Genomic DNA, 23,107 nt, shown 5'->3' with positions numbered 1-23,107 from the left:
ACCTGAGGACAGCAAAAAATAAAATATAAAAAACAACTGAAAAATATGGCTGTTCAGTCCAAAAGCACTCAATGTATCTTTAAAAATAGCAGCTCCACCATAATCTACAGTATAGCAAAACCTCAGCAGTAGTTAAAACCATTTGTCTGTACCACAAACAGGAAGAAATAAGAGAAATGTAGAGTGCACCAAGCACCTGGGGAACAGTTTGCAGATGCGACCATATGTTTTTACTACCCTCTCCCCCTGCCTCAGGAGTGAGGTCCAAATGGACAAAACATTGCTCCTGTTTTACTGGTGGCTGGAAATCTACAGGTGCTGACAAGCTCCAACAGGACTGTCAATATTGGGCTTTGTAAGAAGTGGCTGCACTGGGAGAGTCAGAAATAAAAGCCTTTAAAAACAACAAACTCACACATCTGCAGGGTAGTACTGCCACTGCCCGATATGTCTTAAGGTAAAAGTAAAAAAATAAATAAACTTGTGGCAGTGGGGGCATGATTTACTAACGTCTGTGAGGCGGCGCACTTGTCCCGGTGAATCAGTGGGCAGATTAGTGATGGTCATCACCCGTGTGGTTTCTTACAGCTTACAAATGTGCCTCTTTTCTCCTCAGGAGGCAATGGAGACCAGCGAGAAAGTGATGCAAGTTTACACACAATTCAAGATTAAAATATGTATTCAGACGCACATTAAGTATTTCTACATGCTATACACCCTGCATTTTACACTGCACATGATCCACATATTGCACATTTAAGCAGGTTTTGCAGGTTATGGATTTAACTTATCTTCTCAGATCTATTTTTCCAATAATGGCACTTCACCTTGCCAAGGTGAGTTACACGCGACCTAATTATTTCTCAGCACAGGCAGCAGGTAATTGTGCAGTCTGAGGTTAAAATAATGGGTTTTGTGTCATTTCTGCTGGTGACATACTATTTGGCAGTGCATTGTTCACATAAGATGAATATATCCTTAGCCTTGGCAAAAAGCAAAGCATGTTTGTACCCTGCGCTGAAGAAAAATCAGGTGCTGCCTAACTCATCTTCACAAGGCAAAAACTAAATCACAACGTAATTGGAAACGTGTTCTTCGCAGGGTGCGAAAGTGTGGCGGCGCCACCATGCCCACAATGGCGTGCCGACAAAAGCGAGGGATTATATCGAGGTGTGTGCGCGCGTGTGAGGCCGAAGTTCTCCAGACTCCATTCGGAAGCGAATGCAGGTAGCCGAGGGAGCCTGAGCGGATCCCAGAATTCCTCATTATCCTCCCAGCAGGCGGCCCGGCTTGCGGCGGCGGTGTGAGCGCGATGGAGGCCCGGCGCGAGGGAGGCAGTGCCTGGGCCCCCGTGCTCGCACAGCCCCGCGGGGGGAGGGCCAGGCTCACTCATTACGCTTAACCGATCCACAGCGGCCCTGCAAACCAAGTGCCACTTAGTGTCCGTCTGAGCTGGCCGCCCAGGCCTGATGAGATGACTGAGCACACTGCATATCTGTAATAGGGCAAAAACAAATGCCTCGTCAAAGCCACCCATGGACTGAAACACCACGGGCCAATATGTGATCAGCAATTATGCATGGACCTTGAACCCGATGCAGACGCCTTCCAGGTCGCAAAAAAATAGTGCGATATGATTAACGTTTGCCACATTCAAAGCAAACAGATGCACTGTAAAGAGTGCTCGGGTGGCCTGGGCCTGATAGCAGCCACTAAAAGCACCCAGAGTTCCTGAAACAGATGGTCCTTTCACACATAATAATCATAACAGCCTGTGTACGCTCCTGCGCTCGGTCCTCAACATATTGTGATATTTAGACTGCTTTCCGACAGCAGAGTCAGCAAGAGCACTGCAGATATATTTTCAGTGATGTACGGCTAAGAGAGAAATAATAATTCAGGAAGGATGTCTTATCAGTCAGTAAGAGCCCAAATTTGAGAAATTGTAAAATGTGCCTTGCAGAATTTTAGCAATTACAAGCTTACAACATGCACAGAAACTTCAAGCCACATTACAGAGAGCAACTTATTGAAGTGCATTATTCAAAGCAAATTGACTTAAGGCGCTCCCGCATGCACAATAACACCCATTAAATGCATTTTCTTGGAACTCAATGTCCCATTGTGCTTTTCTTGTCATATTTCACATCTGGTCATGTGTTCAGTGATGTACTCCAGAGGGTATGTAATTGTCTGCGGCCAGGCTGAATGGAGGCTTGCAAAGCAGGTGAATTATGTAAGTACTGTGTCTTTGGCTCTTTGCTGCCGAGGGGGACTTGCCACTTTCTTCCCGTTTTTTTTTTTTTTTTTTCATGGCTCCTCTTCACCACAAAGCAGCTGTTGTGATGTTTTTCACTGCTGTCACAATTAACCTCAGAGGCTGGGCGGGGAGCCAGCGCCGGCGCAACTCGGGGCAGCAAGCCCTTCAGGTAAACAGTATGATAAGCTTAGCTGCAAAAATTAGACATTGTTTTGAAGCGAGAGGCAGTTGCTATAGTGACTGTTGCTAATTAACTGCATTCAGCCAGGGGAACAAAGGGCTTAAGGGCACTCAGGAAGGCGTCTCGTGCAGAGAGCTGTGCACACTGCACATGTGCAATACCCCCTCCACCCCTGATTCTCCTCAATAAAATACCTGAACCTCCCCCTCCCCCCACACTTCACACATGCCTGGAGAAGTGCGCTGGGCAGCCTATCAGAGGCGCGGGCCGGTGGACACCAATTACGTGGCAACGTGAATCATGCCGGTGTCTGGGGGGGGCTTAGCTCCCTAAAACAAAAATAATCATGGCATCCTGGGCCAATCAATGTGCTCCATCAGCACCAAGAGCCACTTGAAGAGGATCTCATCAGTTCCAGTGGCATTCTGGAGACATGGCCCACTGACAAACTCATTTCATTAAAGCAGCAACTGAAGATGAGGCAGAATTTCAGATATCTTCCTGAATACGGTGCAACAGGTTTGTTAGGAAGAGGTGAGAGGGATAAGGAAAGGGAATTTCATTTACTTTTGTGTAATCAGTGCCTTTCATATAGTACATAGAATGCTACGGTATCACTTTCAAAAATATGTTAAACAACAGTTCAGCAGTCAAATATTTGTCGTGCCATATGGTGTCAAACTACGTCAGCAAGTCAGATTACTGAACATGATGTCAATGAAGAAAAAACGTTTCTATTTACACAGCGCCTTTCTCACAGGCCTCCAGAGAATTAAAATAGCAAACAATAGATGGCAGAAATAAGACGGACAAAGAATTGACTAAATTCCATTTGTACTTAAGATGTTTACATGATTTTCCTTTCTAGATTCCAACATTTTAGGAAACTTAACAGCCCACCACCACTGTGTAATATCAAATTTTTAAAGTAGCTTATATTTAGTACACATGGATCTAGGCATATGCAATTAGTCCACACTTCTCACCCCCATTCACCCCTCCGCTCCTTGCCTGTAGCTTGTGCTTACCTAGAAAGCCCACCGAGCAAACCAGGGGGATTGTTTTCTTAGGTTTATGATGTAAGGAACCCTGGAGGTCTCAAACCATATTTCCGAGACCCTCATTTGTACACTGCAGAATCAAAGCATAAATGTTCAGCGATAAACAGCCAATTCACCAGTGTTAAATCAACACTACTAGTGTTAACCCTTTGGGGTCTAAGGCCATTGTCTCAATTTTCTGAAATTCATCTTTAAAGTACTTGTTTTATAATTTATTGCCCACATGTTTTATATAAAAATGTTCAGAACAATCTCAGCTCTGTCGTTAAGAGAGGCCCATGTGACCTAGAGCGTTTTATGAGGAGATTATCTGTCTCTAACCCTGAAAAACTTAAATCCGAGAGGCAGAGCAGGCGTGTCTCAAGCTTATACATAGGCTCGTAACTCAGGATGTACAGTATCGCGTACAGTCACGATAACATGCAATCGAAAGAGCAGTTTCTGCACATTCACAGTGTTTGAACTGTATTTCAGCACTGTGCTATCGCTAAGATATTAATGGAAACATTGCGAATGGTCGTTGACGCGCCGGCACATTCTTCGACCCCAGAGGGTTACATTAACACGGTTAGTGTAATAATTTTACACTCTCAGTGGTAAGTTAACACTAATACTGTTGATTTAACACTGGAGAATTTGCTGTGTAGTGTTGGACTGCTAATTTCTCTCATAAACTCTAATATGCCTTTAAACATATAAAATAACATGTGCATAATGGTAAATCTTGATGTTACACAGATAAAAACATGGCTAAATATGTTAAGCTATGTTTGGAAATACTTCATGAAGGCTTTACTTCATTGTGTGGCACTGTTTACAGTGAGCTGTGCTCAGTATATTAACAAGCCCCACTTAAACACTGAGAGTTCATTCAAAAACAAAGCAGCCTGTGCAACAGCTCTGATTTACAATAATGACATTAAAACACACAATACAGGTGTTTACAGCATGCTCACTGAAGACAAGACGCTTCATTCATCAGTTTGTAGTCACAAAAAATATTAATGAATTCCGCTTTCCTAATTTGCCTGGCATCCCTGCTGACAGCTTTGCCCTCTTGTTTTGACAGTTGTAACGGCCCTTGTTAATGGTTGAGTGAGTGAGGGGGTCACAGTTCATGGTGCAATGGCTTTGGCACTAGGACCCAGCGACAGCTGTGGGGCTGAAAGACGAGCCTGGCCCCTACAAAGAGCACCGAGCCACAATCTGCTGCCTTCAGCTTTCTCCCGCCAAACCACTTTCAGTAGTAAGAGTTCCCGCCCACACACTGCTTTATAGAACTGCCCTCTCCTGCCTAATATCTGCCCCCCGCCAGGACTGTGACAATTTGTCTAAATACGCACTACTGGAGCCGGAATTAAACCAGGGATGTACGGCAGCTGACGTTACTGCGGACCAGAATCACGACTTTAATCCAATTTGAAATGTGCAAAGTTGGTAGTTTTCATAACTTTTCCAGATCACTCTGTCTTATGTCACTGGCTGATGGTGAACGGTAATGTAATTACAAAACCTGGACTGCAATTAAAATTGAGAATAATGAACTGCACATTCGTTTACAGCAGTAGAACATGGAACATTTATGTGGGTGTTGTTATTACACTGTATGCTGTTAAGACTTGTTACTGTTATTGAGTGTGGAGCCTGTAGAGTAACTCTAACCTCTATATCTGGGCTATCTGCAGAGGAAACACAGGTACTTTATCTCACACTAATCTGTCAAAGCCAATTAAATCCCTTAAAATTCATATTAACAGGGCCTCCTTTGTAAGCTGATACAGCTTGTATAATGCTAAAATTAGTGTCATTCATGTTATTCACGCTATTGCGAAACACCATAAAAAAGAATATAGTTTTTATTACAGACATGAGTGTGAATGAAGTCAGTAGCAAAGACAAAAAAGGGCATAAATATTATTCAATTAACTAAATTACAGATTTTGAAAGCGCCCCTATCTCCAGCTAGCTCTCAACATGCCATGACTTTTTTTCCCACAACCTCATGGCACTCTGCAACTCTAAGACAATTTGCTTAACAAATCTTTTTTATGAGTTTTCTATTTATGCCAAAGACATGAGACTGACATTCAAGTGTGTAAACATTAAAAACATGGCTGTCTAAAATATTTTGAGAGCCACGTTGAACACGAAGGAAAAGCAACACATAATTAATCCACAATATGTGGTCAGTATGTCCAACACCCAGCCATGTGTGCTAATGAGAGTTTTCCAAAAGCCTCCCTTTTCTCTGCTGCCTTTCTGTGGTCTGTGGGCCTGGGAAACACTACACCAGAGACTGAGATGGACATAGCTGTTGAGTAAACATGCAACCAGACACCCTGAACATCTGGCACAGCTGACCTCTGCTCAATCCCTATACACTCAGACAGGTCACGGCACATCAGAACCACACACAACACATGCAAAAGCACACAAACTTAAGATATCGCTATCTTAACTCAAGACATTAACCATTAAGACTGTGTGTGTACTGTTACTGCACAAAGGTGATAAAGGTTTAAAATGGGAAAGTTTTATTGAAATATTATTTGTTAATAACCAATGTTACAAAATATACTGCAACACTGTAATGCGAGCTGTTTAGAATTACACCATCAAGTAAAGTTTAGAGACCACTTATTTATTAAATTTTACACCAAAAGCTGTAATTAAGTACAAGGTTTTTATCTAATAATATTTGGAAAAAGGAAATAACAGGTTAAACAGAAAATTACACAGATACTTCAGCTAAATGTAATATTTTTCGTATTTAACTGAGCCTTAATTCTTTTCAGGATCCTTGCATTCAGAGTTTCATAGAAAACTGCAGGGACACTCCAGTTCAAGTTCAGTATTAGAAAACAGTTCCTCTGCTTCTCACAATCCAAGTACAAACAAAGTAAGTGATAGTGAGGTCTGGGCCCCAGGGCAGTTCATTGTCGCTGGGACACTGAAAACGTCTTTGTTTGACTTGCAAATGTCTTTCTTTTTTTGATTCACATCCCTGCAGACCCTTATTATTGAGTGCTCTTTTTGAAACAAGAGTGGAGCTTGATTTCTTCCTGTCTATTACAGATAAAACATTAAGTACTGTTTATCTGATGGTAAGATTGGGTCATGATTGTGTACCAGTTCATGGTTGTTGTCATTTCTAAAATATTTCTTGAAAAATGAATGGCTTGTGCTTTGTGAGCATTTAAACTGGAAATTAATTGAAGGCCTGTTTCTGACATTTGCACAGTAGTGTGTAGTTCTAACAAACATAATAATATTTTCCACTTTTATACGGGACTGAAGTTTTATCTTGTTTGATTTGCATAGTGCTGTCAACTGTCAGAAATGTATCTTCTTTTTTGGATCTCTAAACCAGCGAGCATTACAAGCAGGCCTTGTACTTGGCGTTAATCATTTAAAACTCACTGGGACAACCCATTTGTCATGCTTTAATCTGGGGTGGAGGGAGAGAGTGAGTGAGTTTCTCTGGCACTCCCAATGTAAGAGGAGGAGGAGGGGCTGCAGTGTGGGAGGGGGAGGATGGGTGGGCAATGTGCTCTGAAGCCCCTCATTGTAGCGGCAGCTGAGAGCCATCGCTGTGACTCCTAAACTTTACATTTCATTTGGCCAGAGGGGTCACATGACAGCTGCAAAGAACACCCCGAGGGCCCTCTGCTTTCACTTGACACTGACAGGCTGTGAGACTCCAACACTGCAGAAAGAAAATATGCCCTCTTTCCATGACATCACCCAGCCAGGATTTTGGAGGGGGTTCGGAGGGAGTGGGGCACAGCTGGTGGCAGCCGCAGTACCATCTGCTCCTGACTAATAGTTCATGCTGCTTTACTTATAGACTCAGACTCCTCCACGACAGCCCTAGCGAATGAGCCCGTTGCTGCCACTGAGGTCTGTTAAGGCCAGGCGAGATAACACATTAATTCCTGATTGAAAATTACTCTCACATTCTACTGCCTGCTTCCTCTGAATCCTCTGTTCATTCCGTTTCTCACCTCCCTCCCTCCATCTCCACCACGATAGATCAAGCTGCCCAGCAGGGTGGAGGTCACCTGGTGGCTCTGTGTCACATGAAGCTCTCTAGGCTAATTTAATTGTGAGATTTTTCTAAGAAGCTCTGTTATGGGCTGTGATATCTCTACCTCGCGATCATTTAGGAGCTGCTGCCTGAGACACTATAGAAGCAAAGGTGTGATGGTGGTTTAAAGTTCTCCATAAGTAGAACTAAATCAGGAAATGATCACCAGAAATGATCTCAAAAATAGTTGAATAATTCTGTCAGTGAAAAGTGAGCAGGGGAAGTATAATATAATAATATTTTTGTTGGAAGTCTGTGGCAATTTTGTTGGAATACCCACAGTATTATGCATTGTACTTAATATGACCAGGGACATGAACTAACATGATTAATGTTAGCTGGAATTTTAAGCCCCAGGTAAGCTAAATCTGAGGGTTTTGTAAATTAATATAGTTCCACTGGCCACAAAATATAATAGCTCTTCATAAGTCTAATAAATGTCAGCTGTATTTCTTTCCCCCAAACTGATGTCAAACGTGTCGCCCAAATATTGGGCAATGCTAACATAAGCCTTTCCGAACTATCAAAAGGCTGACATAGCTAACCCTGCCCACTAGAATACGCAACTTCCCTGTGTGAATTGCCAATCATAAAAAAGTTGGAAGTAACATATGATAAGCTTGTTGTCTTTGTACTGTTTTACATTTATTTTATGTAAACTCAGATGCACCTACAAAGGTGCACAACCAGAACACGATTTCCTGCATCAAAATGTTCAAAACAAAAATAAACATGTGTTTGGATTACAATACTGCTCAGGTGTTACATGATCATATCAAGACATACCCAAACTGTTTGCAGACAGGTACTATGAGTATATTTTGAGTGTTTTATCATATTTATCTTTTTTGTTCTATTTAAACTGTGCTGGACGTTAAGGATAATAACCATTTTGAAAATTTTAATATTTTAGGTTATGTTCCCAGGGTCTTCAAGTAAAACCTTTAAGTCATTAATATCTAACTAATAAACGTATATATCTACAAATGTATTATTTAATATCCATAATAATACAAAAATGTTCATTTTTCATGTTGTTGTGTTTTTAAACTCTGTCACAATATAATCCCCAAACATAGTGCACTGAGAAGAAAATGTACTGCTTATTGCCTCATATTTTTCAAGCTAAAGAGATCACTGGAATAATGAGTGGGTCTTATGAGACTTTGAGGCATTATTATTATCATCCTTAGTGCATTTTCCTCTCATAGTAATATTTGTTTGTGACTGAAATATCCTTCTGTAGCACCAGAGTGTGTCAGTGAACATAAACAGGGCAGCAAGGTACGGACTGTAACTCCAGTATCAGACCTAAGATGATGTTTAAACGCACCCATATTAAGCTATGATTGTCTTTAAGCTAAAATTAAGAGTTCTTACCATACATCTTGCCCTCATCTGATAGGATGATTTTGCGGCGTCCACAGGGGGGATAGATTGCGAGAGCTTCCTGGAAGCTCTGCTCGATGTCAGGGCTCCACACACCCTCTGCATCGTTGTCTATCGGTTTGTCTGCCGAGTCGCTCATCCTCTCGATGTCCTCAGCAGGACTTTCACTGCCACTCCAGCTGCTGGGATCAATGGTGGCGGTTGGGACCTCCAAGCCGAAGCCTGGAGCAAACTAGGGTGAGACCTAGAAGAAACAACAAACCCAAAATTGGTGGTTATCCTCCAATAGGGCCTAACTGATTTATGGCTTGGCCAGTATGAAGGTTCCTTGTATAGATCAACTCTGTCAGAATTATCCCCGATAATATACTGAAGATTTAAGGTGATTTTGTTATGCAGAATACACAGTGTATTTTATGTTTGATCATTTGGGAGTTTAATGTTTTGTGCTCATGTTATTTACCAGATTCATTACAGTTTATCTTAGACAATGTAAGAAATTCAGACACTTTCTTTTCCACGTGCGAATAATAAACTATTGTTACAACATGTCAGTTTCATCCAGGACAGTGTTAAGCAAGCAAACAGTTAACTTTAATGCCCGTATTATGCAATGAAACTGAACTAGCTTCCAAAAGGGATTCTCTTTTTTCATATTAAGATGGTGTTTCTATTTTCTCAGAGGCATGCACCTCAGTGTACTTCAAATGTACAATCCAATTGCACTGAGAAATGAAATGGGTTGGACAAGGAGGCAGCAGGCGTATAATCTTAAAACACTCGCCCAAAACCACCTGGCATCACCCGTAAAGCAGCAGACTTTCTTCTCTAAAAAGACCTTTATCTGGCGAGCCAATTTCAGGCCAGCTGTCTGGACCTTCAAACGGCCCCTTAAATCTGGATGGAAATCATGTCTGCCGACTGTGTAAAGCAAAGCGTCTTTGCTTCCAAAACATCCCGAGCAATCTCAGTATCACTTTCAGCTCCAAAATAATATAAAGCAACCTTGACCCCATCCAAGAAGAATCAGTTTTTTCCCCATTCAGGTTTGTGAGGCTTGCATGCTACTTGTGTTTCAATAATGTAATAAAAAGAATAAAAAGAGTGCATGTAACTCACTTTGTGTTAGTTTTTGTTGAGGTTATTGATAATTACTTGTGAATATTTAATTAATTTATTTATTTTTTTACAAACAATCTGAAGACAAAATGTTTCACATTTTTCACATCGGTGCAGTTTTAATGGTGAGAATAAACGTAAAGATAATCAGACAGGCCAAATTCTGTCAAATGTCATTTACATCACTACGCTTCCAAGCTCTCACCTAAATAACTTGCCAATCTGCATTGTTTGGCTTGTGAACTTGAAATCATGGCAGCACTTTACTGGTTGACAAGTGGGTAATAATAGTTAAAAAAATGTATTTACATATGATTTAAATATCAGTTGCCACTAAATTATTATTCAGTAATCGCACCTGTAGTTTGCATTTTAATATTAGAAGTTTTACGCACAACAGAGTGCAGTAGTTCAGAATAAATGATTTTATGAACCGATTTTATTACAATTCCGAACCAAAGAAGAAACAAGTGAATTTGTATATTTCTGCACTGACAACACAAAATCTCAGCAGAAGGACAGCACTGTGTTTGGGGAAAAACAAAGGTGTTGCAAGTGCAATCATTCTATAAGCATTTTGTAAAAGCCAGGGAACTTACATTTACTTCATAAAAAATTACCATATGATTTCCATAATTGTTACCCATTTATGGTCCATGAACTGCAACCAAAATGTTCAAATGTGAACCAAAACCAGTCAAACATGTTCAGTTCTTAAAGTCCCACCCCTCAGACTGAGTATTACCAACTCAGCCCCACCCCATCCACCCATCCTCCTGACCAGCGTTTCCTCTCTCTGCCTGCTCCAATTCAGGCACTGCAAGCTGTTGTGAAGTGGGACTAGCAGCATATGTTTCTTCTAGAATGTCAGTTCATGAGGGGGGAGGGGGAGAGCAAGCTGTTAGGGCAGAAAAAAGAGGGGGGAAAAAAACTGGATTGTGGAGGGAGCTTTTCCTGAATTCCGTTTTTGTGCAGTGAATGCTGACACTGCAGAACCTACTTGCAGACTGATGAGAGAGGGGAAAAAAAGCCTCCCCATTCTGACCACTAAATGGTTCAGGCCTTTTTTCAGACTTGCTCTCTTCTCGCACCCCCCCCACCCCCTAGCCCCCAACCCTGACTGCATAATGAACTACACTGGTAATCACTTCCAGCACTGCGACGACCATACTGTGGTTGTTTCAGCACAGCCGCTAGATTTCCAAGCGTGCTTTTAGCTCCTTAGTAGCGCAAACTGTTTAAAGATGGAGAGGTTAGGGACATGCTTAGGAGCCGCGTGTGGATAAACATGTTTACTTCTGGATGTCCTCTGCTGTTAGATTCCATATGGAAACAGAAAGCTGCACGGAAAAAAAAACAAAGCGTGTGTGCTCTGTGCTTCTTCCTTGAGTGGCCTACTTCACATAGAAAGGCTAATGCACTGTCTGGGCATGTCTGTTGTGACTGCTAGCATTTCCCCAGCAGGATAAAACTGACATTTCACTCCGGTGAGCTAAAGGCCCCATACGTTCCAGTGATGTCCCCATACTTCCACAGGTGGTTGCCCCTGACACATCACACAAGGAAATGAATACTGCTATGCTGCGGTAGCCAATAAATTATTAATCCTCAGCTTGCTGTTTAACAACTGCACATACAAATACAAGCACAGAACCCCCACCCTCGTGGTATTATAGCTGGCCTGAGCTGACCACAGCTATGAAACATAAAGGAGCCATGGTTTGCAGATCAACTTACACACACAAAAAGCCACACTGGCTGTATACAGATTTTTAAAAGCACACAATGAGGCTAATAAAAGTGACCCATTTCAAGCAGCAGAGCTTGGAGGGATGTTTTATAGGAGGAATTGATTACAATATCATTCATTTTACTCAAAAAATAAAGAGTTCAAACTGAACCAACGTACACAGCACATTCACCAGTGTTAAATCAAAGCTACTATTGTTTAACACTGTTAGTGTGATAATTTAACACTGGAGTTTGCACAAATACACAATAAATCATCATTTATAAGGTATTACATTAAGATGTTTTTAATACTGAAATCTAATCTGTAAAACATTTGAACTGTTAATCAGCATCAGCTCTGATCTTCTCAACAAACCAGAACCAGTGCAGTTGTTGTGCGAAGGCAAAATACGTACATCAGGAACAAGTGTTAAAAACATTCCAGGCAGAAATCAATAGTCTAAAAACAGCCTAATCATGGTACATGGCTTAAGTCCCTCTGTGGTCATTTACGCTTCGATAAATCAACTTAACTGATTTACCTCTGCCACAATTTCATACGCAAGATCCCTCAGGGGAGTGCCAGATCAATCCTGCCTAAAAGAATGATAATTTCCTCTGAGTTTGAGGGCTCGGCGTGATTGTGTTATGTCAAAATGCATAAAATGGAAGCATGATTAAGGTTTAACCTTATCTGCTGGTGTTCCCTCTTCTACAATAAAGATGCCCACGAGATCAAGTATGTTCTTTTGCAGCTGAGAATCTAAAAGAATCTCTTTAAGGGCAGATCTCGTATGTAATGATGACTGGCTCCTAAAACTATTCTACACAAAGCTGCAAATTATCACACATTGGGTCTAAATAGAGACAAACAGAAGCTACATGTTTACAGGGTCCACTTGTCCTGTGAGAAAATTCTGAAACTGTTTCTTTCCCTAAAAACTAATATACTGCAGTCATAAATGAGCCTTTCTGTTGCACCAAAGTATGCTCGTTCAAAGGAAACTATGACAGACGCACGCATACAGAAAGCCTAGGATACTACACACTATAGGGTTATGGCAAAAATTCACAATTCACACCCTCTTGTAGAACTGATCTAACGATGTCTGCTCTGTCTGGGTAAAAACCCTCGTCTTTTTGTGTTAGAGATGAAACTGTAGCAAGGCACTGACTCATGAAGGGCTCTTATTTAAACAAATGGATACAGAAATTTGCATCCTTAAAAATTCACAAGTTGAAGGTTCATACTGTATTGAAAAGATGTAATGAGTCGTCTTTAAGGGTGGGCATTTGTGGTGTTATCATTATCATGACTCATGTCACTACTGTAGGCTTGTGAATATTGTCAGTACTTCAAAACACTGAATGACTGCAAGTATCACAAAAAAATGTAGAATGTCTTATACATCAATGAGCATTCCTTCTATTTCTTGGACATATAGTATATAAATAGCAAATTTCCAAACTTATCAACAAAATTCCAACTTATCAACCTTAAAAATACTGTGGTAAAAATGGTAAACAAAACAGACGACAAAATATTACACTGCTTAAAAAATACAAATTTTTCAGTTTAACCTAATATTTTAAGGCCTGAATGTTGCTTTAAAATGGGTGATGTTATAGTTTTGCGCCTAGTTTTAGTATTTATTACAGCCATGCTGCGATACGCTAGATGACAAAATTACAGAGTGTTTTGTTTCAAGCTACATGTTCTCCATATGATGCTGGGGTGGTGCTGCCTGTCCAAGCCTCTGTGACAGATGGAAGGGAGAGAACATCATGCAATAATATACTGTTGTTTCTCTTGGTTCACAGGACAAGCTCAGAATGTCAGGCAAATAGTTGACATGGATATCACTCCACGGGGACAGCGTAGGTTATCCAGTAGACTTGTAGAACCACTTTAAACATTTTACAGAGCTTTGGCTTGCGAAACTGTGCTGTGTTTGTTCACAAATGTTAGTGGATGTCACAGATTACTTACCTGAAAGTATAGAATTATTTAATATTTTGTTTTTATTATGATTATTATTATATTAGCTTTTTGTGAGTATTTAAGCCTTTTCAATTATTTATTGTGTTTCTTGCATAACCCAGAGCTTTATATTTCTTTGATAAGGGAATCATGAGTAGTTTTATTTCTGGATTTGGATTCAGTGGTATTTCTTGTCAGAGTACTGTCATAATCTTCAAAATAGGCCTATCAGGCTGAACCCAATTCAATACGTGAACAGCAGCAGAGAAGCCAGATTCATTACAGCAGGTTTTGCCTCTTCAAGGAGAGAATTGTGATTTTATCCCCAATATATTATGTTCATCACAACCTTAAAATGACAAGACCCGAACTGGTTTGTATAACAACTGATTGTTACAAGAGATGTCCTTTCTAGCGAACTTTAAAATTCATATCTATAAGAGCTAAAGAATGGATTTGAGGTATAAAACGCAGGAAAAATCAGACACTACCCATTGATAATGTAATGTGATAGTACAGGTGAGTAACATTAAAATTAGAGAATTATTTATTTTATCTTATGTCAGATTAAGCCATTTCTGCAGTGCTTTCTCGGCCTTTTCAATAACATTCTTTATACCACTTGAGGAATGTGGAATGACATGCATTCATTTTTTGTAGGAAAAATATAATGTGCTATAATCTTCAATACAAACATCACAGCCCTGTTAAATTTAAGCAGCACTGGTGTTTATACTTTCTTGCTGGTTTCTGATGGGCTGTGATGTAGTTTAACAAATATTGGCACTAGCTTTCACAATATCACCTTTAGATGTATGGCATTTTAAGTAAACAATATTTACATTGAAAGGTATAGTAATACTTAAAGTCACATGCTCCACAATTAATGTTTGAAACAAAAACGTAGGTGAGCATTCGTCAGAAATTAAGAATATTGAGCTGCAGTGATGCCAAAACTATGAACAAGTACCAAAAAAGCCCTTAATGAGAATGTACTTTGTTCAGAATGAACAAATTATGTTGCTGGAAGCTTCTCCATCTGGCTTCATTAAAAAAAATGCTATAATGCAGCAACAAGTGTTTCTCAATGCTTCAACAATGTGAACACCTGCACTGTACCGAGCGAACACACTGAACTCTAATAACACGTGAAAATCTAAAACAATTTCTCCATAATATATTTCAGATCCAACACGGTTGCTAGCTAGGCTTGAAAAAAGATTAATGAATGAAAATATATGCCAAGGAAACAAGAGACTTTAAACATCATCCATCAAAAGCTTTGAAATGTGCGATGTTCAACTGAATGGGGCATTATCAGGGGCTTTGTTCACTGTGCAGACTGGCAAAAGTCTGTTTACTGTAAACTGTATTAATGCACCTACCTCCGCAACACACACACACGCACACATTGGCCTTCCAGGCAAAATGCCCTGGCTACTTGCACTTTAGCACTTTGTTCCTGAATTTAAAAAAGGGCCTAGACAGATTGTAGCTAGGTCAGGCCACATTTGCAATTCTGTATATCTGTAATGAATCTACTACGACAGCACAATATCTCACACAGGAATTATAATGCAATGTATTTTGCAACACATAAGTGAACTGTTGATTTGATATGATATAGAAGACACTCTGTGTTATTATAATAATGGGTATCACGAAGGTGGCTGCGTTTTTAAAATCATACACTCAGGACAAACTATCTATATACACACAAGTAAACCAATGTAGAATGAGTAAACAACAAATGACAAACAAGCAGAGACAATCATATTAAATAGTTTAAAGTGAGAACAGGAAATACAAGAGATTTTACCAAAATTCATTTTAATGTGTGGGATCTACTGGAAAAGGTCTTTCTTTCAATGAACCACACAAATGTAAAATCTTATATGGAGGCTGCAGTGAACGTCCAAAAAAAGGCACCATATGAAAACATTTCGATAAAATGCTGATACTATTAGCAGATTTAAACCAGAAAACAGCGTGGATTATAACTGCTTTCTGATCAGAGCATCTTTTTGAAAAACACTCCGATCAAGTTTATCGTTTTTAAAATCATTCTTATTTGGTATATTACAAATGTCAGTTGTCTATCCACATGCCTATGAGAGCCACAGTCCCCCTTCACAACTCTCTGCACTGTGTGTGTGTGTTGGGGGTGTTCTCTCTCAGCTCCTCCAGAGGCCAACTCTCTCACTGATAATGTTCTCTGCACATCGTAGCCAGGATGTGCCCCAACACGCCTCTTTCACAACTCACTGCCATACACCCACACACATACACACACAAACACACACCATCAGTTCCAGGACTGGGGATTTGAATCTGTTAAAAAAAAAAGCCACTGGAGCTTAACTGGCTGCAATGCATGGCCTATGTTTGGTGGCAGGATTTCTGCTATCTGTTCTGCTTGGATGATAAGGCACTGATGGGGCAGGTTACAAAATAAGTGAAAGGGAGAGAGAGAGAGAGAGAGAGAGAGAGAAGGAGTGTGTGTGTGTGAGAGAGAGAGAGATATCAGGGCCGAAAAAAAAAAAAACACCTTGAAAGTGAGAGTGAAACTCCTTCACATTAATTCTAGTGCACTCAAGGTCAGAGAAACTAATCAAAACACAAGACACAAAACTTTTTGGAGAATTTTAAGTCTTTGTGAGGAGCTGCAAACAACACCAGCTGCTACTGAGATTATGTATGAAAATACGAAATAAATGGCATAAAGTTTTAGTCCAACAAACCCCTAAGTTTATTCCTTATTCCAAATATTGTCAATCAGCAAAGGCAGTTAGTCATGGTTGTGATGTCACAGCATGAGTGTTTAATTCTTTCTGATCAGTCCAACCCATCTACACAGTTAGTTGAACCGTTGAAGCTTAGCACTTGCAATTTGAAAAAATTCACTCGTCTTCTAACTCTGTTCCTTCCGTCTTAAATTCTGAAGAATGTACCATACCTGCCTTGAACTTGGGGAAGTAGTGAATAAATCCTACAATATCACCCAAAGCTTTAAACGTTTAGTTTCTTTTGGTGCAGCAAGCTCGTAGCTAAAGTACAGCCACCTCGCTAAAGAGTAAAGCACATAGAACGCACCATGCTAATTACGTATGAAACAAAATAAACTTAATTAAGACGTACAAAACCTACTCTTTCAAAGGCTCCTCTTTTGTGAAATTATTAGCATTTGAATGGTACATTTCTGTTAGTGCATCTCTTTTGTGTAGCTGTGTCTGTTTTGCTTGTAGCTACGCAGTCTACATGTCCTTTATAGCAGTGGAGTGGACTACAGTGCACCGCAGCACACTCATTAGAATCATATCAAAAAAGTCTGCTGTGGAAAGAAAGCCGTATTTGCTTGTTCATTCATACAAGCCGTATATCTGCATGGCATCATTATATCCATGTCATTATTTAAACACAAAGTATCTTCCGATGTGGAATGCAGCTCCAAACGAGGCCTGCTGAACATCAGATGTATAAATCCAGAGGGAATCCAGAGTCTGGAATTGATTTTATAGGGAATGATGCATAGGGGCATCCACCGCTGTGTTCAAGACTGTATCAGTTTCCCATTCACATTATTTTAGCTGAATATCTCAGGTCTGATTTTTTAGCTTTGTGCTGGGGTCACAAGGCTAACCTATAAATAATACCTAATAAATAATAGAATCTTATACACAAACGCTGTATCGATTAAAAACAATAGCAGCTGACAGGAAGTCACGTTCATTTTTACTTAACATTATGAGGTAAGCAACCAAATCAAAGTCTTTTGAGATTACTTAAAAACTGGAAAGCAGAAAGGGTTAACTGGATTCACATGAATTATCAGTACAAAGAAATGTAACCTATCTGTGCGAATACAAATGCATGAATATTGAAAATGAATAATAAAATGCAAATTCTTTGCCTAGGCACGGTGGCGCAGCAGGTAGTGTCGCAGTCACACAGCTCCAGGGACCTGGAGGTTGTGGGTTCGATTCCCGCTCCGGGTGACTGTCTGTGAGGAGTTGGTGTGTTCTCCCCGTGTCCGCGTGGGTTTCCTCAGGGTGCTCCGGTTTCCTCCCACAGTCCAAAAACACACTTTGCAGGTGGATTGGCGACTCAAAAGTGTCCGTGAATGTGTGTGTGTGTGTCTGTATTGCCCTGTGAAGGACTGGCGCCCCCTCCAGGGTGTATTCCCGCCTTGCGCCCAATGATTCCAGGTAGGCTCTGGACCCACCGCGACCCTGAATTGGATAAGCGCTTACAGATAGTGAATGAATGAATGCTTTATGAATGAATGTAGCGATTATATAATTCAGGAAAACAATAACAAAGCTAAGCAAAGGTACATAGAAAATTCAACATTTTAGTTCAGCAATTGTCAGATAAATCCAATATGAGTCTGAAATCAAGTTTCATCATCCCAGGCCAATTTAGGAACCTTAATTTTCAAGAGTGTGGTGGTAAGTCTTAGAGAAATAGAACACACCGCAACACCAGTCTAGCGTGCACCAAATGACACGCTCGCTCCAATTAGAAGTCAAGTCTCAGGACTACATGGTCATCGTAACACATCTCTTCATGCCTGAACTTTGAACATGGACTCAGCAGCCTGTGGCAACAGCGTAACACCTTTCAAACACGCCAGATAAGTGGCTCTCTGCTGACTTGAGAGCAGCTAGACTCCCTGCATCTTGGGCTCTGGTCACGAGACTGTCAAAAGGCAAGGCCTTGTGTGCCAGGCTCTGTTCGAACACTAATTATCACAGCTTCTCAGAGGTAGGAATGTCACCTGTGGAAACTGTTGCAACCTTAAGAGATAATTGCATGCTCCTATCTGCCCAACTCTGGCACCATGGAAATGGTCTTATTAGCGAGATAAAGGGGGGGGAGTGGGCAACAAGTGAATGCCTCAGTGAGAGGTGAGCCGTGGCTGTGACACGGCATTATGGGAGATGACACTTATCGACAGATTACATGAACCACTCTGGTTGAGGCTGAGCTGGAATCCAGCTCCTTAAATTAAGAGACCCAATTTCAGCCATCACACAAGGCTAGGGTAATGAAATAGAAGATGAGAGGGGCTGAAATGTAATTTTTTTGTGTTGAGTCCTTTTGTGCTATTATCTCAGAAGGTGCAGTAATGATTTGGTGAATAGCTTTCACCAACTCTGTAATGACCCATAGTAGTTAAGGCCTCAAAGAAGAGAACTCTAATTACTATGTAATTACCAAATGCAATGTTCGCAGAGCACTTTATAAGTGTAGTACGGCGTCTTGTTAATTATTGCTGCAATGCTGAAACTATTCCAAAAGTCTCCTTGTTTGGAAAAAGCAGCATCCAATTAGGCATATTCATGGCAACAAGGCATAGCTGAGATTCCTGATGCTGTACGTGTCATTATAATGCATTCATAATCGCAGGAATGTATAACGAACACAGAGAAAGGCTTCTGCAAAAAAAAAAGAACACAGAGGACCAAAAAGCGGGACATATTTCATCAAAAAACAAATTGTTACCATAATTATGTTTTCATACAAACAAAAAAAATCTTTTCTTCTCTAAGCAGCTATGCCAAACCAATCACTGGCATAATCAAAATGACTTTTCAGTTATTCATACAGCTACTATTATCTGTAATATTAAGGTGCAAACTGAATTCAAAGCATTGGTTACTTTTTCATTTCCAAACATTTTTCAATGTTCTTCTGGCAATTTTTTTTTGAGGAGGGGGGGTGGGTTCATGTTAAAAATAGTTCAAATGACTGTTCCTCTGAATGTACATATCTGAATGAAATTCAAGCTAACGAAACAGGTCATGAGTGGCACTAGCAAAGCTTTTCAAACTCCATGAGCTCCTCGTCCATGACCTCTGCGAAAATCACTAGCTGTAAACAGAGAAGAATTGATCTGTTTTGCATTGGATTTTCTTCCTGGCTTCATGAATACATCTTCAGGCCCTGAGCTCTGATGGATGAATGAATGACTGAGCTCATCTGGAGCATTCTCACAAAACAGAAAAGCAAAAGGTCCAATGGAGTGGACAGCCAACGATCCTCTCCTACTGGCAGCGGCTGAGCGTTTATTTCATGCCTCTTTAAACCAACAGAACTGGACGCTGTGAATCCGTCTGATAACATCCAACTCAAACCTGAGGCCCGAAGCCTGCCGCCCGGCGCTGCTACTATAGGCCACTCTGGGATCAATTTCTGTTGGCCAGAACGCTGGATTGATTTACAGGGCCTGTCAAAACAACTTTCTCCACCTGCCTCCGATGCGGCACAATCATGGGCACTGTTCAGCCCATTACACCACTGCAGCAGACCTGGCTGTAGAGAGGGTCTCTATTTATGGGTTCGCGCCTTAATATTTTAGTTTAAGACCTCGTGAATAGAGTTTGATATAGTAGCATACGTTAGTGACAGAAAAAGATGTACTTCTAAAGAAAGAACTGTGGTAAAGTGTCAGTATAACAAACAAATATTCCAATAAGGTAATTTATGTGGAGAATCGGGGTGATTTTCAACACTTTGACCAGTCAATATTTTCAACATATTTAATCCTTGGACGTTGCGGTTATTAAGTATTTTGTGATGCGATTTTTTACATTTTTTAAATACATGTGTTCTTGAGGATTACAGGAAATATTCTATGACTTGAATTTGAAAAAAAAGTATGGCTACATGAGTGTTTTATGGAAAGGAAAAACTGTTTTTACATTCTTGACACATATCTGTCATTTGTTGACATTCAGGGCTAAAAGTGCACTTAGACCTGATGATACAGAATGTAAATTCCAATGATGTTAATAAACCAGGATTCATATTTAGGTTTAAACTGTATATAAATAGACAATAATACACCATAACTTCCAAGGTTTAGTTAAAAAAAGAAAAACATGCCTGCCAGAAATATGTAACACATTCCAACATTGCGTCGCATGTCTATTTCACAACACAGCGCTGGAGGCGGGGCATAAGAAGCACAGGAAATTAAAGCTGTAAATAAGCAGGCAGGCAGATAAGGGATCTCTCTTATAAAAGATGTGTTATGAGAAACTGAACAGAACCGTGAGCCTCCAAACTGCAGCGATGAGCAGAGAGGCCATCTGCAATTCACAAGTTTCTTCCATGTCAAAGAGTGTGTCTGTTCGGTGCTAACCTCCATCTGCTATAAACCGCCTCTTCCCACCAAAGCGCTAATGGCGCAAAGGTCACATGGAATTTCTGACCAGCTTTTTGTTTGCAGTGTGCTGTCGTTGTGATGCCGCTCTTCTTAAGGCTTTCTCGTGATGCAGTGAGGCCGGATGAGACGCTCCCATCTGACTCCATGGAAACGTGCCGTTGAAATCCATGTCAGGTCAGGATGGAGCAATGTTATGTAAAAACTGCCATTTGGGGAAAAAGTCAAGCCTCTATATAATCTCTACAGACATGGTGTGTATAAATACTCCTTGAACTTTATAAATGAGGATGAGCATAGCTAAATACATTCTTAAAAAATAGTATGTGATGTAAATATTTACCAAGATTTCCTTAAGAGCATATAAAAAACAGCATTATTCTTTAGTTGAAATAGCATAGTGAGTATCGCAGAGTCTCTAATGACCGACAGGATTTCAATTCCCGACCCAAGCAAATCCCGACTTTGGGTAAGACACTTAACACTATATTTTCCAACATCTGTAACATGATTAAAATGTTTAGTATTTTAAAAACTTTGTAAAACAATTTGTCAGGCAATAATCAAAAGATTTTAATGCTTTTAAACTTTTAAAGCATTAGACACAGCTAGGTACCACCTTCCGTATCTCCATCACTTTGAACAATCCTAAGCTGGTAGGTTTCACAAAACGTTAAAATTAAGTAAGTATGATATAAACGACTTTGAATAACCTGTTCATTGTGTTTTCATGATTACATTTTGTAAAATAAATTGATGGAATTCCCTGTTGATTTCATCTTAAAAAATAATTAAAACTACATTGATTTAATAAATACATTACACACTAAGTAAGGCTAAATTTCCTTAGGTTTATCAACTACAAATACAAATAATTAGGAAGTAGTGTTAAACAATTATTTTTGTCCTTAAATAAAAAACATATATTTTACCATCACTAATCCAGAATGTCATGAATTCAATGTCATCATCTAAATCCATGTTCCCATTCATTCCGAAATACCACTGAAAGTGTTGCCAAAGCACCTTCTTGTGTAGGTTTGTAACTTTCAAATAAGTTTTGTATATTGTATACACACCTAAAAATCAGGATCTCTGCTCATCTGGGCTCTTAATATTTGCATGTGGCGTTGAATCAGTGTGGCAGTGTTTACAAAGCTAAGGCTGCACTGTAGCGAGAGTTCAAACTCGTTCAACAGCCACACTCAGCATACTAATGCTCGGAGCTAGCCTCCAGTCCCTATGTGTGTCTGCTAAATCCAGGCCAGCTCCGGGGCAGGGGGAGTCTGCCTGGACTGGGGCGGCCATGATAACAATGCCGCAGCCATTAATGAAAGGCCTGGTGGGGATTTATTACGACGGAGCAGAAGGGAATACGGTGCCAGAGAGCCTGGACGCTGAACGTTTGAATGCAGACCACAAATTATAAACAGTTTCAGTAAATGAAGTGAGTGAGTGTCTTTGTTCCACGGGTGTACATCTTCCTATTGCTAGTTCAGAGCAGCACACAGTAACCACTAGCATGGCCATGGCCAGCGCTGGGAAAGGAAGTTATTGAAGCCTGGATTTCCTGCTTTCAGCTGTGGCCAAGAACTCAGAGGTTTATGGCAGCTTCAGGAACTGACTCATCTAATGATTCATGGATTAGATATTGCTTTTCATGTGCATCTGGTTGAGGAAGAGTTCCATCCAAACAAAAACTTACGAAATGCAACCTTTTAAGGTGAGTGAGGGAAGCCAGAAGAAAATAAAATCACACGTCATAATTGTACCACAGCTTAATGCCAATTATTGTTTTTTCAGTAAGTGGTTAGTGCACCATTTGTGTTAAAAACATTCATTTGCTACTTAAATATGGAAGCCTGAGACTACCATCTGTTTTTAGTTACAATGCTGAATGTGCTAAGCACCAAAATTCTCTTTAGTTTGGGATGCAGTCATAAAGGAAAGTCTCTAAAACTCACACATTGCTGCTTATCTACTAGCTGAAGTGATCTTGAAATTCCCCAAGTAGGGAGCCATATAAAACTTACTGGGGTTGAACCCATTAGGTCATACAATTACGTGTCTGACAGGCAAAATCATATAATAACAAACAAAAAGAGAATAAACAAATAGAGCAAATGCTGT

At 40.3% G+C, this 23,107-nt stretch overlaps 1 protein-coding gene across 7 annotated transcripts in view; it reads right to left on the bottom strand.

Moving 5' to 3' along the window:
• The window catches only part of tead1b (TEA domain family member 1b), a 63,690-nt gene that overhangs the window by 33,508 nt on the left and 7,075 nt on the right, over positions 1-23,107 (bottom strand). For all 7 annotated transcript variants that reach the window (XM_066647531.1, XM_066647532.1, XM_066647533.1 and 4 more), the window contains exon 3: positions 8,970-9,222. In XM_066647531.1, the coding sequence (XP_066503628.1) occupies positions 8,970-9,117 (148 nt within the window). In that variant the 5' untranslated portion in view covers positions 9,118-9,222. The remainder of the gene's footprint in view (positions 1-8,969; positions 9,223-23,107) is intronic.

This window comes from Hoplias malabaricus, chromosome 16, assembly GCF_029633855.1.
Source record: "Hoplias malabaricus isolate fHopMal1 chromosome 16, fHopMal1.hap1, whole genome shotgun sequence".
Classification (NCBI taxonomy): domain Eukaryota; kingdom Metazoa; phylum Chordata; class Actinopteri; order Characiformes; family Erythrinidae; genus Hoplias; species Hoplias malabaricus.
This window is presented reverse-complemented; position numbering and strand designations above follow the sequence as displayed.